This window comes from Colossoma macropomum, unplaced genomic scaffold (genome assembly GCF_904425465.1).
Source record: "Colossoma macropomum unplaced genomic scaffold, Colossoma_macropomum, whole genome shotgun sequence".
Lineage (NCBI taxonomy): Eukaryota > Metazoa > Chordata > Actinopteri > Characiformes > Serrasalmidae > Colossoma > Colossoma macropomum.
Window position 1 is genome coordinate 43,517,353 of NW_023494805.1, and position 18,196 is coordinate 43,535,548.

General features: G+C 43.5%; 1 protein-coding gene across 3 annotated transcripts in view; it reads left to right on the forward strand.

The window, feature by feature from the left end:
• The window catches only part of arhgef18a (rho/rac guanine nucleotide exchange factor (GEF) 18a), a 36,000-nt gene extending 20,162 nt beyond the window's left edge, over nt 1–15,838 (forward strand). For all 3 annotated transcript variants that reach the window (XM_036596601.1, XM_036596600.1, XM_036596599.1), the window contains 13 exons: nt 1,087–1,329; nt 3,096–3,178; nt 4,825–5,003; nt 8,057–8,139; nt 9,397–9,573; nt 10,043–10,144; nt 10,378–10,475; nt 11,149–11,202; nt 11,296–11,343; nt 12,366–12,836; nt 12,924–13,233; nt 13,394–13,489; nt 14,745–15,838. In XM_036596601.1, the coding sequence (XP_036452494.1) occupies nt 1,087–1,329; nt 3,096–3,178; nt 4,825–5,003; nt 8,057–8,139; nt 9,397–9,573; nt 10,043–10,144; nt 10,378–10,475; nt 11,149–11,202; nt 11,296–11,343; nt 12,366–12,836; nt 12,924–13,233; nt 13,394–13,489; nt 14,745–14,905 (2,105 nt within the window). In that variant the 3' untranslated portion in view covers nt 14,906–15,838. The remainder of the gene's footprint in view (nt 1–1,086; nt 1,330–3,095; nt 3,179–4,824; nt 5,004–8,056; nt 8,140–9,396; nt 9,574–10,042; nt 10,145–10,377; nt 10,476–11,148; nt 11,203–11,295; nt 11,344–12,365; nt 12,837–12,923; nt 13,234–13,393; nt 13,490–14,744) is intronic.
• The last annotated feature ends 2,358 nt before the right edge of the window (nt 15,839–18,196 follow it).

The window sequence follows — 18,196 nt, forward strand, 5'->3', positions numbered from 1 at the left end:
TTATTCTAGACGTCCCTTCACTTTTAAGAAGAACCATATTTAACAACTGAAGTGAATAACATTCGTTACACAGTGAAAACAGAAATGATCAATATACAGTCAGATGTCAGTATTTTTTTCTAACCCTAACGAGATGAAGGTGAGGTGTGTGTAAAGCCCACAGTGGCTCCTCTAAACACTGCTGAATGTAGTTTTATGTGTGAAAGTCGTTTGTCTCGTATGAGCATCTCTCACACTTGAGCTTTAATCCGGCTAGTCTCCATGCTAGGCTAATGGCTGACGACTGCCCCAAGAGACTGGCTTTTCCTTCCTCTCTCTTTTCCCCGTAACTCATTAACTCATAACAGTCTGCTGTTGCTCCTTTGACCATATATATATATATATATATATATATAATATTTCTTAATAGTTAAACTTTGCTTCATGCCGAGGTTAACTTTAAATTCAAATTTATGAACCTCAGAAGCGTCAGTCAACAGAAAACAAAAGGGCGAGCTGTGGTGTTTATTTTTTGAACAACACTAAATGTAGAAGAGTTCCTCAGTAAATATGTTGCTGCTTATCACTCACAGATGTACAAATACAGACTAATTAACCAGCTTGCATTAACCATCACGGAATATTTGTAACCCTAAAAATGGGGCGCCCTGCCCTGGCCTGTATAATGAGTCGTAAGAAAACATGCCCCTTCACCGGCTGAATGCTGTTACAGTGAAAACAATGAACCTGTGGATCAGTATGTCCAGCTTCATCGTGCACCCCTCGCTTATGAATACAGAACTACGCCCTTGATATTTGTACATACTTATTAAGAATTATGAAGGTAAATATCTGTGTTTTTCCCTTGTGTGCTTTGGTTTTAGCTGTTATAAATCTATTACAGTTCACCTTTTACTGACGGTTAAATAATATCTGGCTTACTAGACTCTTGGATAAATATCAGCGTGATGGATTTGAGCTTAAACCTATTTGGCCTTTAGCTATTGTAATATCCCAGCTACGTTCCAGTCCGTAAACTGAGTCTCTTATATTGCACACAATGGAGGCAGTACAATGTGTTAATCTGCTGTGTTCCTCTGTTTGCAGCTGGTACGGAGGAGTACGAGGATCTGGTGGCTGCTCTGGAGTGCATTAAGGAGACCATATCTCAGGTGGATGAGCAGGTGCACCAATACGAGAAGCTCCGTGAGCTTGTCTTCCGTCTGGACCCCAAAACGCAGGCCAGGATGGGGAACGGTCAGGTTATACGCAGAGAGGACCTGATTCAGCACGGCAGGAGCGTGCTGCGCGAAGGCCTGCTGAGCTGGAGGGCATCAAACAGGGCCAAAGGTGAAGAACATTAACATTTAAGGCATTAAACAATGTGTAAACAAAGGGGTGTGGCTGGAGTGGACTCAACAGTGGCAAGTTTCTGCATCCTTAGGCCTTTTTTCCACCTTAAATTAATAAAAGTGGCCAACGAAGCCTTCTATTCAGCATCTGCTGTCACCATGGCAACGTTCATATGGCTACACACTGCCATCGTTCACCCAGAATCACTGTTATACACCAGTTGGCAGATTGTAGGAATTTAGCTGGGCTGATTGAGCTGCTATCACAGGCTGCTGTGTACATAACTAGGTAAGCAGTAAGACTGACTGTGTAAAGAAAAGTTTCCTAGTGCTGTAAAAGGCAGAACTCCAGCTCGTTGGCCTTTACACGCTGTGGTAGGGCAGCTGTTATAGTGACTAGGCGGTTAAATTTGACATCAGCAGTTGTGTGTTATGTTTACAATTTTTTTTTCCCTTCTGGTTGTGAAGTAGCAGTGGCCGAAATGCCGGTTCATCCGGTTTAAATCCTTCTTGAGGTTTTAGTTTTGTCATTATTGTTATACCAGTATGTACAAACAGGTCCGAACACGCTGAGTCCCTCGCCTCTCGTGTACTGAGCTGCAGCCTGAAGTCAGTTATTCCCGTTTACTGTCAAAGGAGCGACATCAGACTGTAATGAGTTAAAAAAGAGAGAGGAAAGGGAGGGGAAAAGAGAGCGGAAGGAAAAGCCAGTCTCTTGGGGTTAGCTGTTAACCATTAGCCTAGCATGGAGACTAGCAGGCTCTCCGTGTGCTCCGCCTACGGCGCTCCTCGCTCAGCTGGCTACTTCAGGTGACGCCGCGGTCTTGGCCTAGAAGCTGAGAGGCTCCGTAGCTTCTCAGCTAAAACTGATCGAGTAAACAGCTGTAATATTTACTACATTCCAGCAGCGTCTGATGCTCAGACAAATGACCAGCATGAAATACAGGAGGTCCTGGGGGTCTGGAACCTCCTACTTACCCTTATGAACCTTATTTATCGCCTCTCATATCGTCATTGTGATATCAGACAGCTTTATCGAGCAGCGTCGGTATCGTGCGGCCCTACTGTGTACGTATAAGAGCACAAACGGCTCCAGTCCAGCTATGTGTCGGGTGAAAACAGTGAGTTTTGGGGTTTGAGGGCTTATTTATAGCTGAATATGTGCGTCTTGACAGTAAAACAGTGTGTGATTCTCTCTGTTTACACAATCTGCTAAGATTTTATGAGACGTGAAGCATAAACTCAGACTGACACTCTTTACTGCCAGTATTTACATTTACATTCATGGCATTTGGCAGACGCTCTTATCCAGAGCGACTTACAGTTTGATCATTTTACACAGGTAGGTGAAGGCAGTGTTAGGAGTCTTGCCCAAGGACTCTTATTGGTATAGTGTAGGGTATTAATCCAGGTGGGGATTGAACCCCAATCTACAGTGAAGAAGGCAGAGGTGATACCCACTACACCACACTTATACCAGTATAATTTTGGATGTATGTATACCTTTCTGTAAGAAAATGTACCTCTGAGGCAATTTATTATTAATTTAGTTGGGAAAAAAATATTCACCCCTCATATGGCCAGGAGCTCCCACTTCAGATTTTGGACCTCTTCTGTTGGTCCACTTGTCATGAAATGTCCTCTCAGGTTTTCTACGAAGGACAACACCACAAAGTCTAGCATGTGTACATATAACCCACTTTCACATTCACTAAATGTGTATCGTTCACTCGGATGGTTAATAATGTGCGGTTTCTCTCTCAGTTTCAGATGTTCTTGTGGTGCTGCTGTCAGATTCGCTGCTGCTGCTACAGGAGAAAGACCAGAAACTGATTTTTGCCTCTCTGGTGAGCGCAGACTCTTCTCGTTATAACTCCTGATCTGAAAGATCATTTAAAGCATTTAGCAGACACTCTTATTCAGAGTGACTTACAAAAGTGCTTTGAGGTCCACTCAGAGAAATGTATCCTAGCTTCTACGTTAAGGTTGGAGTCCAAACTACCCTTCAGCTCAAACGCTACCAGAAAACAAAAGTCAGAGCTGATATGTAGATCAGAATGAAGACATAGAAGAATGCAATACAAGACATTTCAATACATGCTAGATTAGTGTTTGAGTGCTTCATAAACAGATGGTCTTCTGTTGGCGTTTGAAAACCGCTGTTGAGAGAGCCGGTGGTAGCTCGTTCCACCTGAGCTCCGGGCCAGAGATGAGTCTCAGTGCACGTCCTGGGTGCGTCTTGAAGCATGATGGGTCGAGCTGAGCTTGATGCTCAGAGGCCTTGAGGGTTTGACCTTTGCCATAATGTAGGGAGGGGCTGGTCCAGTTTTGCTTTGTAGGCATCAGGGTTTTAAATCTGATGCAGCTACAGAAAGCCAGAGAAGCAAACGCAGCAGTGCAGTGACATGTTTGAAATTGAAGACAAGCCATTCTGCTGCATTCTGGAGCAGCTGAAGGGCGTGATGGCCCGCATAGGAAGACCAGCCATTAGTGAGTAGTCAAGCCTTGAGATGATGAGATACTGAACAGGTATCTGGATGTTCCTTCCAAAAAAATAAAACAACGTTGAGAATGAGCACTAAAGGAGTAGCAGGTCAAAAAACCCCTACACTATTAGAATTAAAGGTACATTTTTCATTCTTCAACGTACAAACAGTGTAAATGTTCCCTCAAAGCTCCAACAGTGGTTTTAAGGTCTGATTGTGAACCTTAAATAAGTTTCTCCAGGTGAAAAGTTCGTATTTGTACCTTTTCATAACCGAATGTTTTAAACAGAACAGTAAAATAAAAGCCTGGAGGCGAGACGGGGTGTGTGGAGTCAGTACAGCTTAGAACATATCATTTCAGTGGATTATGGTTCAGTTATGTTCCCTGACTAAAGGTACTGAGATGGAGCCTTGAGGGTTCCACCCCAGTGACGAGAGGGGAACCACCCCAGAGACAGTTCAGTACCTTTATTTCTGAGAGTGTAGTCTCTGTTCTTCCTTTTTTGGATCCAAAAATCAAGTCATATCAAGTCAGTTTATTTAAATGTTGCTTTTACAACAGACTTTGTCACAAAGCAGCTTTACAGAAAAATTCAGTGACAAGGAAAAACATCTTCAGAGCAAAAGGGAGAAACCTTGAGAGGAACCAAGACTCAGAAGGGGAACCCGTCCTCACCTGGTCCACACCAGATAGCAAAACAACACAAGAGAAATATGAATTATGCAAGATAAAATGCCAAGGCTCCCAAGTGAGAGCTGTAATAGAGTAAAGCAGTCCAGGAGCTGAACCAGCACAACTGAATTAAAATTAAACCCCAAACAGGAATAATGTGGAAGTAAATTATTCATTAATATACTTCAGAAGAATCTTACACGTGATATTAGTATTATTTAAAAATAACAAATTGATCAACATTGGCCCGCAGAGCTGAGTTAATAAAGCGCGTTATGATCCACGTCTGAATGTGCGTGACCGTGCTGGAGTGTAATGCGTGCTGTTTGTGCAGGATGGAAAGCCTGCAGTTCTCTCTCTGCAGAGGCTGATCGTGAGGGAGTCGGCTCAGAGCGAGAAGATGATGTATCTGATCTCCACGTCCGACGAAAAAGCCGACATGTACGAGTTCCACGCCTTGTCTGAAGTAGAGCGCAAAAGCTGGAAAGACCAGATCTGGCAGGCCATCGAGTGGTGAGTGAATGGGTGGAAGCAAAAGTCTGAAACGAGCCGGCCTGTTTCAGAGCTGATTACCTGTAATCTGTTCACTGTCCGCCTGATGAGTACCTGTATGAAATGTCTAGTTCCACTGTGGAGGATGTGAAAACAAATCTGAACAAATGATGTTCATTGAGGATTTACTGTGAGGGGAAACACGTATTCAGACACTTTTTGTTATGTAATACATTTCCAGTGTTTATCACTGTTGTCAGAGCAAAACCCCATATCTGCAAAATGACAACTTCACAGGAGAAGGAAAAACATACTTAATTTTTAATGTAAGTCAATGGAACCAGACCTTTTTCCAGATAATCGTGTCCCATTTCCTTTGGTCTGTTCATCATAAAGTTCACACACAATGTAAAGGACAGTAGCAAATTTCAAATTGTCAAAAAATGACAAAAATGTATTCCTAGCCAAAAAACAAAGTTGATTGGGAACAAACATTCAGACACAACAAGTTAAGATTATTACTGTGTTGCAAAGCCTTGGTGGGCAGTTACAGCTTTGAAACGTCATGGTACAGCATTGTGGTTCAGTTTTGGCCGGTTCCACTTGGCAAACCATCTTCAGTTCTCAAGATTCCGAGGGCCCCACTTATGGACATTAATCCTTGATTAAATTTTAATGGTGTTCAGATCAGGAGGTTGGCTTGGTCAAGCAAACACCTTCACTTTCTTTAGAAACCAGTCTTGAGTTGTTCTAGTTGTGTGTTTGGGGTCGTTATCTTGTTGAAACGTCTCTTCAGATTTGGTTTCTTGGTTGATGAGAGAGAATTTTTCTCAGTTCAACCCGTTTCCATGATGGTATGTAATGATCCAGAATGTTCACAGAGAAGCAGCTCCATATTATGATGCTGCCACCTTCATACTTCACTGTGGACATTCTTGGGTTCATACGATCTGAATTATTGCCAGAGAGTTCTATTTTAGTTTCATCTCAATGGAGAACATTTGTTTCAAAAGAGTTCTGATTCTAAACAGCTGGACTCTACGACCTCGTAGAGGTGGAGTCTACAACCGAGTAGAGGCGAACTCCACCCCCAGGTAGAGGTGCACTTTTCCCCCGATTAAATGCAGACTCTACCCCCTAGACTGAGAATCCTGGCCATTTCAAACAGCTTGGTTAATGAACCATAAAGGCGGACTCTACCCCCAGGTAGAGCTGGACTCTACCCCCAGGTAGAGCTGGACTCTACAACCAAGTAGAGCTGGACTCTAGAACAGAGTAGAGGAGGACTCTATAAGACAGGTCACTGTTCGATCTGCCACTCTTTGACCGTCATTATCCGGCCATTTCAAACAGCTTGGTTAATCAACCATAAAGGCGGACTCCACCCCCTAGTAGAGGGGAAGTGGAAAGCTGAGTGGAGGCAGGCTCTACACCTGAGTACAGGGGGACTCTACACCCGAGTAGAGGCGAAGTCTAAAACCAAGTGGAGCTGGACTCTACCACCGACTAGAGCTGGACTCTACATCTGAGTGAAGGCGGACTCTACCACCAAATAAAGCTGGGCTCTACCACTGAGTAGACCTGGGCTCTACAACAATGTAGAGGTGAAGTCTAAAACCAAGTACAGCTGGGCTCTACAACAGAGTATAGCTGGACTCTACAATGATGTAGTGCTGGACTCTAGAACCTAATAGAGCCCTATGACCAAGTAGAGGCGCACTCTGCAACAGAGTAGAGGCGCACTCTGCAACAGAGTAGAGGCAGAGTCTACCCCTGAGTAGAGGCAGAGTCTACCCCTGAGTAGAGGCAGAGTCTACCCCTGAGTAGAGGCAGAGTCTGCCCCTGAGTAGAGGCAGAGTCTACCCCTAGTAGAGTTGGACACTATCACTGTTTGATCTGCCACTCTTTGCCCGTCATTATTGTGCTCAGCTGAGAAATCTGGCCATTTCAAACAGCTTGGTTAATGAATCATCCAAAGTATGTGAACCAAACCAGTTTTTAATCTCTAACCTTCCTTATCTTTAATCTGAGACAAATCTATGATGGCACACCTGGGCGTTGTGTAAAGCTGAGAACTAAGAAGCTCTTTCTTTACCATGACTGCTACTTGTTGCCTGGATTCACGGCAACCAAATGAAACGCTTTATCTAATGAATCCAGCTGCAGTTTGCGTGAGACTGTTTTTTTAATATTTGCAGCATTAATATGCAGATCTTGTTTTATTTTTATTTTAACCCTTACATGGATGTACATTTCAGTGTAATGTCTAAATACTTGTACAAAAGTACAAAGTCAGATGTGTAAATTAAATAAGAAAAACAGAAGTCTGAGTACGTGTCTCCCCTCACTGGAACTGTTTAAAGTATTTAATGCTCGGGTTGTTGGTTTATTGCTGGAATGGTTTTAAAACCTGATGTATTGTTATAATAACTGCAACAGTAGTAGTTAAATGTTGTATCATTAGGATATTTTAACTATAATCATTAAAATTACTGTTATAATAACTGTAATAACCATAAGAGTTTTAGTAACAATAACAGATTGTATGATCTATGTCAGGGGTGTCAAACTCAACCACTAAAAGGGCCATATTAAAAAATATCAACAAATCTGTGGGCCAGCAAAAATTAGGCACTGAATACTTGAACGATCCAAAACTAATTTTAAATAAAACCAAATTGTTTTCTATAAAACAGTAGACCACATTAGCTGCACTGAACCTCTGTAAATGTCCCCAATGTACCGTAGGGTTTTTTTAAAACTGCACATTTGCTTAAACTAGACACCTGGCATCTTTTATTTATTTATTTGTTTGTTTGTTTTTGTGGTGCTGTCCCATGGATCGTTGTTGGGAGGGGATGAGAGCACACAGTACATTGCAGTGCATGCTGGGAACTGTAGTGCAGCTCATGGTGAAATGGACTAATATTAATAGAAAATTGAAATAATTTGTGGGCTGAATACGATTGTGTCTGACTCGGCCTGTGGGCCTTGTGTTTGACACGTGGGATCTGTGTGGTATAACCGTGTTTAATGTATGTAATATATGTAATGTGCTCCCTCCTGTCCTGCAGGTTTTCGCTTGTGGCTGAGGAGGATGACGCCGATGGTGTGGATCAGGAGGATGGTTACTCAGAGAAGCTCCAGGTCTATCATGGTAATGAGCGCTAGGAGAGGGAGCGGCTGATTGGGCCATAGATTTAGTGCAGTGCCGTACAAAACCAGCAAATAATGATGATCAGGCTGTGAAGTGTTGGTTTAGTCTGAATGATCATAACTAGAACACCTTTATCATCCATTTGTCTTTGGAGCTGGCATAAAAAAAATAAAATGCCTTGCAAAATGACAGAAAAATGATATTTTTTTCACGATATTTGAGTAATAATAATAATAATAATGTTGTTTAGTTCAGTATTTTGTTCTTGTCATTTCTTTTGTAAGAAAAGGCCTCAGATTTCTGTATAATAAAGAAAATCACTTGGTGCAGGTGCTTCTTCAAGGGTTCTATAGTAAAGAAAGTGGTTCTATATGGAACCATGAACACCCAAAGAACCATTTGCATGCTTGAAGTGTTCTCTGCGTGGTGAAATGGTTCTTCAGATTGATGGAGAATGTGCTGTATATGGTTCTATATAGCACCGAAAAGGATTACAAGCTTGACATCATAACTTTTAAAAGAACCCTTTTTGGTGCTACATAGAACCATTTTCAAATAGGTTCTGTATTTTAAGAGTGTAGAGGCTGATGGTGGTGCGCGTGTGTGTGTGCGCATCTGTGTGTGTATGTGTGTGTGTGTGTGTGTGTGCCTGTATGTGTGCCTGTGTGTGTGTGTGTGCCTGTGTGTGTGCCTGTGTGTGCCTGTGTGTGTGTGTGTGTGTGTGTGTCTGCGTGTGTCTGTGTATGTGTGCCTGTGTGTGCACGTGTGTGTGTGTCTGTGTGTGTCTGTGTCTGTGTGTGTCTGTGTGTGTGTCTGTGTGTGTGCCTGTGTGTGTGTCTGTGTGTGTGTGTGCGCGTGTGCCTGTGTGTGCGCGCGCGTGTGTGTGTGCCTGTATGTGTGCCTGTGTGTGTGTGTGCCTGTATGTGTGCCTGTATGTGTGCCTGTATGTGTGCCTGTGTGTGTGTGTGTGTGTGTCTGCGTGTGTCTGTGTGTGCCTGTATGTGTGCCTGTGTGTGCGCGCGCGTGTGTGTGTGTGTGTGCGCGCGCGCGTGTGTGTGCTTGTGCCTGTCTGTGTGTGTGTCTGTGTGTGTGTGTGCTTGTGCCTGTCTGTGTGTGTGTCTGTGTGTGTGTCTGTGTGTGTGTGCGCGCGTGTGCCTGTGTGTGCGCGCGCGTGTGTGTGTGTGTGCGCGCGCGTGTGTGTGTGTGTGCGCGCGCGTGTGTGTGTGTGTGCCTGTGCCTGTCTGTGTGTGTGAGCAGGTGAGCTGTGTGTGAAGGATGCCCAGATTGCAGAGCTGCTGCAGCAGAAGCTGAAACTCTTCAGTGAATTCGCGGAGGTGACGGACGGTTCAGCTCTGCCCAAACGCCTGCTGCTGACCGGCAGCACCACTCAGCTCCAGCAGGGGGAGCAGCTGCTCCTCAGCGCTATTGCAGATGGTAAGACACACAAACACTGAGCTCATGCTGAATCAGCAGTTTTGGACATGCTGAGATGACAGCCTGCTGTTATACTGTGTACATAAAAACACTTTAACCCCCTAAACTACACTTATTATACAGTTATTAATCTTATTATTCAGTTACGACCTATGAATTATTCAGCATCTGCTATGAATTATTCAGCATCTGCTATGAATTATTCAGTACCTATAGTATCTCCTATGAATTGTTCAACGAATGTACAATGAATAATTTAGTAATTAGTATGATTAATTATCATTACCTATAGTATCTATTGTGAATTAATAATTACTATGTATTGTTCAGGGTGTAATATGAATTATTCAGTGTCTACTATAAATCCTATATAGTCAAGTTATGTAAATTCATCTATATCCTTTTTTGATTGATTACTGATCAGTAGGCTGTATGTGAGTAATACAGTTCTGTCTCTGCCTGTCCTCAGCGGAGGGGTTACAGAACCTGCTGCTGGCCAGTGAGAGTGACTTTCCATCTGTAGACATGAGGCTGCCGTCCAGATCAAACACCATCGCAGGCTTCACTAAAAGTAAGACCTGCGTCATGAAGGACAGAGTGTTGTTGAGGTCAAACACCACTTTTATGATGCACTAAAACTATTTTGAGTGCTATTAACGCCCCCTTGTGGAGAGCTTTCAGCCTGCTAATCCTGACTGAGAGAGTCCTAAAGGATAAATATTACAGTATTATTGACCCGTATCATATAGGATTAAACTGAACTGAGCTGAATGTACTTTCTTGTTCCCGGGTTGGCTGTTGCAGGTGGTGGTGGGTATCAGGACGGTTTTAGGAACAGGAACCAGAGACCCAACTCTGATCCACACCTCAGGGAGCTCTACCTCGACAGCCTGGAGCTGTCTGTGAGTAACACTCTTCTCCCCGTCTCTGTTTTTCGCCTGTTGTTCTTCTCCGCTGTAGCAGCTAAAGGCCTCAGCGTACTTCTTGTGTAAGTGACGTTCGCCTGAACAAAATGACGCGGTTACAAATTACTCGGTGGCAGTCGTGCACTGGAGGTTAGGGAACCAGCCCTGTGACCGGAAGGTTGCGGGTTTGATCCCCTGAGCCGGCTGTACGTGACTGAAGTGCCCTTGAGCAAGACACCTAACCCCCAACTGCTCCCTGGTGCCGTGGATAGGGCTGCCCACCGCTCCGGGCAAGTGTGCTCACTGCCCCCTAGTGTGTGTGTTCACTAGTGTGTATGTGGTGTTTCACTGCACGGACGGGTTAAATGCGGAGGTGAAATTTCCCCACGGTGGGACTGATAAAGGGTAACAGCTTCTTGTTCAAATTCTCCTGTTCTACCTTAAATAGAGGCAGCATTCTGGACTCACATCGTCATGATTAGTGCTGTGATAGAATCATTTCCCAGCAGGCATTAGTGGAGCATCCGCGACAGACAAACGAAACCACAAAACGTATGCAAGCTTATAAACTTACAAAGGCACTTTCAGCTTCGCGCAACCCTCGAGAATTTTGTTTCATAAGAAGTTTGCTGAGCTCTAATCCTCAGCCCGTTTTCTCTCTGGCTGTTAGGCTGATGGTGAGTTATGGAGTTCTCCTCAACAAGCCCACCTCTCCAGACACCAGGTGAGAAGAGACTTCCTCCCTGTAATGCCCAGTGCCACGGAGAACTCTGATCTTCTAGTGTTCTGATCTCTAACATGTCTACTTTTCCCACAGCTCGCTGAAAGGGTGGCGAGACTGACGCAGAAGCTCTACAGCCTTCAGGTAATGCAGACATGAAGCCTGGATTTGTAGTAATGCTGTTCTGACCATAGTTCTCTCCTGAATGTGGGACTCTATTTGGGTCGACCTCTGGAGACGCTGTGAATCTGCTGAGCTTCAGTTTATTACCGGACTCACGGTTGATTATCGACACTGAGCTGAAGGCAGAACAGTGCATATATATACTGTAGTTTCAGGAAAAGTTAGTGAGTGAGGACGCACCGACCCGACTTTTTCTCTCCCAGCACCAGAACGCAGGATATTGGATTATACTGGGCGCCAATATTTTCTTCTTCAATTTATTATCTATATACCTCACATGATGTGCTGGTACAATTGAAGAGTTCATTCCAAAACATTCTATTTTAAGACATTTTGGTAATTAAGATGGACAGATATTTCAAATTCAGCCATGTTCTTCTTATTTCTGGCTGATTTCTAGCTACATTAAATTAAAAGCAAATGTAAAAGTCAGAAATAGGTATTTAAAGTAGCTGCACAGGTTTTCACTCTGATGAGCTGTCACAGCTTTTATTTTGACACACTGCAGCGCTTCGTGGTGAAACCTCATCGGTGGATGTGTGTATCAAATAATTATTTATTTATGTAGTAAGTGTGACAAGTGTGGGTCAGTTCTGAATTGTGATTGCGCCCTCTGAGTACTGAGGATGTGGACAGTATGGTCAGAAAAGCATGTTGTGATGTGATGAAGTTTATGACGATTGTTCTGCAGGGTTGCAGCTGGACACTGTTAGGACTGAGGGTCAGGATAGGGTCAAAATTAATGATAAAAATGTAGAGATAAAGAAAAGTAATGTTGAATTTAATAGATATTTAATAGAATGCAATAGCATTCTATATTTAATAGCATCTGCAAAACACCCACAGAGGTCAGTCCAAACATGTTACCATGACGTTACATGTGCATGGCGTACTGATGGGCACTGACCCAGGACGATCCCACTCTCAGCAGACTCACCCTGTAATGCTGGTAGTGCTTTTCATTGCTGTGTTCACCTCCTCAGGCCGTGGTGGCTCAGCAGGACAGCGAAGTGGAGCTGAACCGTGCTGCGCTGGCCGAGCGTCCGACTCGTTACCGCGTTAACGGTCTACTGCTGCAGGAGAAGCAGCGCCACCTGGAGAAGCAGCGCGAGGAGCTACAGCAGCTGCAGAGGGTCTACAACCAGCAGAAGCAGGAGCAGGATCAGTGGGAGCAGGAGCACCAGCGCCACCTGCAGGAGAGGGAGGTGCTGTCGCAGGAGCTCAAGCAGAGGCAGGAGGAGTGCCAGCGGGAGGAGGCGCGATTGGCTGCCGAGCGCGATACCTTGGCCCGCAGCAGGGATGAGTACCAGCAGGACCTGGAGCGGCTCCGGGACGCTCACCGCGATGTGGAGAAGAAGAGAGAAGAGCTGGAGCAGAAGGAGCAGAAGGGGCAGCAGCTGAACAAGTACAAAAAAACGAACAACAGAGCCTCCTTCTACCAGAGCCCCACTCAGGTACAGACTCCCAGGGGTCAGAGAGGGGAGGGCAGAGTAGGGTACATTCTTACGTATCGTTTCACACTGTGCATTTCCTGTTTTCAGAATTTTCCCCACCAGCGTGTCCCTGTGTCCTCGGTGGACGACATGTACCTCATCCCTAAACATTACGTCGGTCCCACCCGGCCCCTGACCAGCTTAGATGAGCGCCCCCCGCAGGTGCCCCCTCGCAAAGAGAGCATCGCCATCTCCCCGGTCAAAAAGGACGTTCCCATCCAGCTGGTCAGCACCACCAACCAGGCGCTCAAACCCGGCTCAGTCCAGCAGCAGATCCCCACCAAACTGGCCATGAGTAAGGGCAAGGATAAAGAGAAGGGCAAGAGCAAGAACACCCACCATCGCACCAACAGTGCAGGTCAGACGCCTCAACACACAGCTGCGTTATACTAACAGAAGATCTTACTTTATTAAAAAAGCAGCTGAAAATCAAATATTACTCTTTGAGGAAGGAAGGCAGGGTGTCCCCAAACTTTTGACTGGTTGTGGTAAATGTAGTTTGATCTGTGGTGTTTCAGCGTCTATAGAAGTGTCTGCTGTGGTTCCCATTAAAGGAAAAGAGGGAGGCAGCATGAGAGAAACACGGTCCCCCTCCCGCCAACCGCTCACTACAGGTAAATCAGGTTTACCTCCAGTTTATTTACAGGAACATTTACATTCCCAGTAAACAGTGATCTGTAAACATGTTTCTACTGCTGGTCTTCACTCGCTGTCGACCTAAAAACACTATTTGATGAAAAATCAAATTCAAGCTTTGAATCTTTAACTTGTATGTAGTTGATCAGCCATAAAATGGACAAAAGATGATCAAATTTGGCTGCTACCCATGTTTAAGCTAGCTTTTCTAGATAAGTGCATCAGGTCTCTTAGCGATTTACTGAACTGCATGAGCCTGACGGACCCTTTTTCAAAGTGCGCCCCCTTTTTAGGAAATATGTTGCGACCACCTTCCACCACCCCAACACTGCAGGTTGGCCCACACACACCAGTGTGCGCAATATAGAAATTACAGAAGAATAATCAAGTAGTAAGGCCCAGTCCCATTTCTCATTTTTACCCCTACCCCCTGTTTTTGAGTGTTGCCCCTTGGAGCTGAGTTACAGGGTAGTGGTTGAACTCTTCCCTCTGAAATGGGACCCTCAAATAAAAAGAGCATCACTTCATTAACAGCTACCAGCGCTGCTCTGTAGGCGACCCTGCCAGTCTGCAGTGACAGCAGAGGAGGGTAAAGTTCAGCTCCTCACTGCTGGGCTTTAGTTACATTTAGGGATCATATGATCTTCAAAGAGGGGGGCAATTGTTTATTATCACCCCTAATTCTTCAGTGATATGAAGCTGAAGTCAGATATTCACCAGATTCGAATTTTCCCGTTCCACCTTAAATGGAGCAGCAGTTCTGACATCTGAGGCGCCAGAATGTAACTGCTGCACCATTTAAGGTGGAACAGGAAATTTAGCTACTGAGACGTCAGAACTACTAGAGATTATTATGCTTGTTATGAAGAAAAGGACCAAAATACACTGAAACGATATTAAAGTAAGAGAATACAGTGGATACTGTAATTTAACAGAGAAAATTCTCATATTTGTGGGTTTCTTTGGTCTCTTGTTCTCCATCTTTGCCGGTTTTTCTTTTTTTCTCATAATTCTCTGTTTGGAGTCTCTGAAAAACCTCAGTTTGGAGGGTCATGTAGCCCCAACACTTCACCCCACCCCTCTATCTCAGCAACAATCAGGACCCCCTACCCCTAGACGAGAACACGCTAAACAGAGGGTTAGGGCTGAGTGGTGGGGGCGAGGGGTGAAATGGGACTGGGCCTAAATATTTTTTTCTGTAAAAGCCATAGAACTGTCCGTTTTCCTCCTCAGATATGTACACCCCTCCAGAGCAGGTCTTGAACACGAAGCCCCCGTTACACTCAGCCAAGACTCACAGCAGCCGAAAGCAGAGCCACGCCTCCGCTGCAAACCGGCCGGCCAGTCACAAAGTGAAGGACAACGGCAACAAGGATGACATCTTCTACCTCTGATCCTCTGCTGCAGCGCTAAGACTGCACCACACGTCCTCTGCTCAGCGGAACAGGCAGGAAAAGAAGAAGAGAGATTTTTAGTGTTTTTACAGACTGATTTTAATCTGCTCTGTTGAACTCCTGGAGTCCAGTGCAGACGGACTGTGGACGCCTTTAATCTCCTCAGAGAAGGAGTTTCTGCTGTTTCTCAAAGGCTCAGTTACAGCTTAGCTTGACCAGCTGTGTTATTTATAATAGTAAAAAAAACAACGTACAGTTAGTTACACGATTCATCTTGATCCAAAAGCAATAATCATCTGTCCAGCTTCGGATTTCTGTCCAATCAGAGTGCCATTCTTGTACATAGCTGTATAGTTTGTGAATAGTGTCATTGTATTCAGGAACACGTCGCTGAGAAACGGTGTTCCTTAGTAAGAGTTAATGAAAGTGAATTGGAGGTTTTTAGGTGACGTTTTACTCTCTTATCAGGGAAAGTTCACTGCCTTGCTTTGAAATTCTGATCTTCTGAAGCAAACGTGCTGTTTGAAGTTTGTACATTTTGCTGAGATTATGTAAATGAAGACTCGCTGTCAGAAGAGAATGTTGGTTTCTTTGGGTGAATGAAGAAAAACTGCTGCTTCGCTCTGCAACTCTGTGATAAGCGGCTCTTTTCAGGACTTTTTTAGATTATTTTAATCACTGATCTTTCTGATCTGATTGAAGTCCTTCAGTTTTGTACAGGAATGTCTTTTTTTTCAATTCTGTGGAAAAAAAAATGACCCTCGATGGTGAAAACCATAAACCACAGCCCTGCTTGTGATTCTGTGGTCAGGAATTAAAAAGGGAGAAATCATAAATCATTCATGTGCACTTCTGTCTCTGCAGCTTAAAAACAGCAGAACTGTCTTTTATAGAGGAACAAAACCTTGTATCTCCAAAATGGTAACTTCACAGAAGGAAAAACATACTTTACTTTCAAAGGAACCAGACTTTTTTTTATTATTTTTCTATTTTATATAAACACAAAACTATTTTGTTATTAAACTACTTAAGATACTCAAATCAGAAGACGCTGTTGGTATTTGCAAACATCTAAAAAGATGTTTGCTTTCAGACCAAGCTTTTTTAGAAAGCCTTTAAGTCTCATAAAAAAGAGCACTATAATAATAATAATAATAATAATAATAATAAATAATAATAATAATAATAATTTTATATAGCACCTTTCATACATAAAAACGCAGCTTAATGTGCTTCACAATGCAATCAAATAAAACATCAAAATCATGTATGTAAATAGCAAAATGAACAATTTAAAAGTGCTACTATTTAATAAAAATAGTAATAATGATCCAAAAGAAATACGAACAATTCAACACTGAAAAGTAAAGAAAACAGCCTCAGTACTGTGTCTTCAGGGTGGAACTCAGAGAGGCTCTCTTACCCACTGTTTTTGGGCATGTTGTAATTGGTGGAGCACAAGAACCGGAACATCTTTGATACGAAGTTGAATCAGATCCGTTATCTGTGATTCTGGGTGATCCCAGTAAGAAACTAACTTCACTTTGAATGAAGGTTATTCATCATACGTACCTTTGCAGCAGCGAAGAACATTCTACCACAGTGGATCACCGAGGAGAGTCCTACTGGGAGTGGTTGGCATTCGATACCAAGAGAATTAATTCCACTGGAGTCTTTAATCTGTGCACTGCATCCTAATACAGACCACAAGGTTTGGGGGCCATTGTTTTGTTGTTTTCCAGTTTTTGACATAGGTTGAAAATTTGCCTGTTGTTCTTTACATTGTGTGTAAACTTCATGATGAATGGACCAAAAGAAACGACCCAAAAACTCTGGTTCCATTGACTTCCATTAAAGGTAAAGTAGGTTTTTTCCTTCTCCTGTAAAGTTACCATTTTGGAGATACAAGGTTTTGTTCCGACAACAGCGAAATATAAGATTTATATGTATAAATGATTGGATTACATTAAGAACTTATACATGCAATGATTCAGCAAATCTTTTCCATATTGAACATACAAACATGCATGACAGTAAACAGACAAACAGACCATCAAATAACTTACTAACACTGGGCCTCGTGCTCCAGTCTCTTCCTCTGTCTGTTCTTAAATGTGTTCCTGATAAAGATCCGAAGAGAAAGTCTGCGTCAGATTCATGTCGTGTTCTTAAAGCGCAGCACTGTTCTCACCTTTGTGCTCTTGAGTGTGTAGGTTGGTGTGTAGAACACTGGTGAATGTCAGAGCCTTGTCAAAACTGCGTAATGATAAATATCAAATCTGTTTCTGAAGATAAAAATTCAGTTTCATCTTTGTGTCTCTACTCCTTTAAAGAGAGACGAGCAGAGGAAGCAGCTGCTCTCCATAAAGTCTCTGGTTCCTCTCAGACAGCAAACTGTACACTGATTTGTGGCCTAAAGCATGTTTTTAAGCGTATGCAGGGTGGAGGGATACATGCAGGGCGTTGTGAGGCGAAATAGTCCCCAAAGCAACAGGGACAAACAAACGGGCCTACAGCTCTGGACCAAAGCTGAACTTCTTAAGACTGTCCATTAAGACTGATCTATAACATTTACTCAACGTTTAAAGGGAAACTCCACCCAAATTCCTATATGATTAAATGGTTAAGATGTAAACAGAGTCATTCAGAGTCGTTCTGTTTGGTTCTAGATAAACGTACAGAGTCAGAACTGCTCACAGTGGTGGTGATAGGAACCAGACGTCCACCTCTAAAAGCTCCCTCACAGAAAGTTCCTACATGAAATGGTTATGAATTCACTGCCTGATGACTGAGACACTGTTTTATGATAGTTTAGAGAACTTAAACTCCATTCATGGTGGAGGGATACATGCAGGGCGCTGTGAGGCAAAATAGTCCCCAAAGAAAACTTATTATTTCAGATTTTCCACTATTTTCCATCATCAACATTCCATATAAACTCAGAAGACTCGTGTAGGTTCACTGGTGGTTCTGGATAGTAAATAAAATGTCTATATTTGTGCTGTTGTCATGGCGACCCCTGGTTCCTATCACCAACCATTTCTGATGGTGCACTGAATGAATGCGCTGGCTGACTGCGGTCAGTTCTGGAGCAGACAGAGAGAAGCAGAGGGGCCGTCCTGAATGCATTGTTCCTTTATTGTGTGCAATCTTTAAACACGTCTCTACAGCCGCTCTGTAACAGTGAAACACGTCAGACGCCAGTCGTACAAAAACCTGTGCAAACGTGGCTCTTCACTGGCTAAAATCTTTAACATAATAAAGAAAACCCATAAAGATATGACCCAGAAT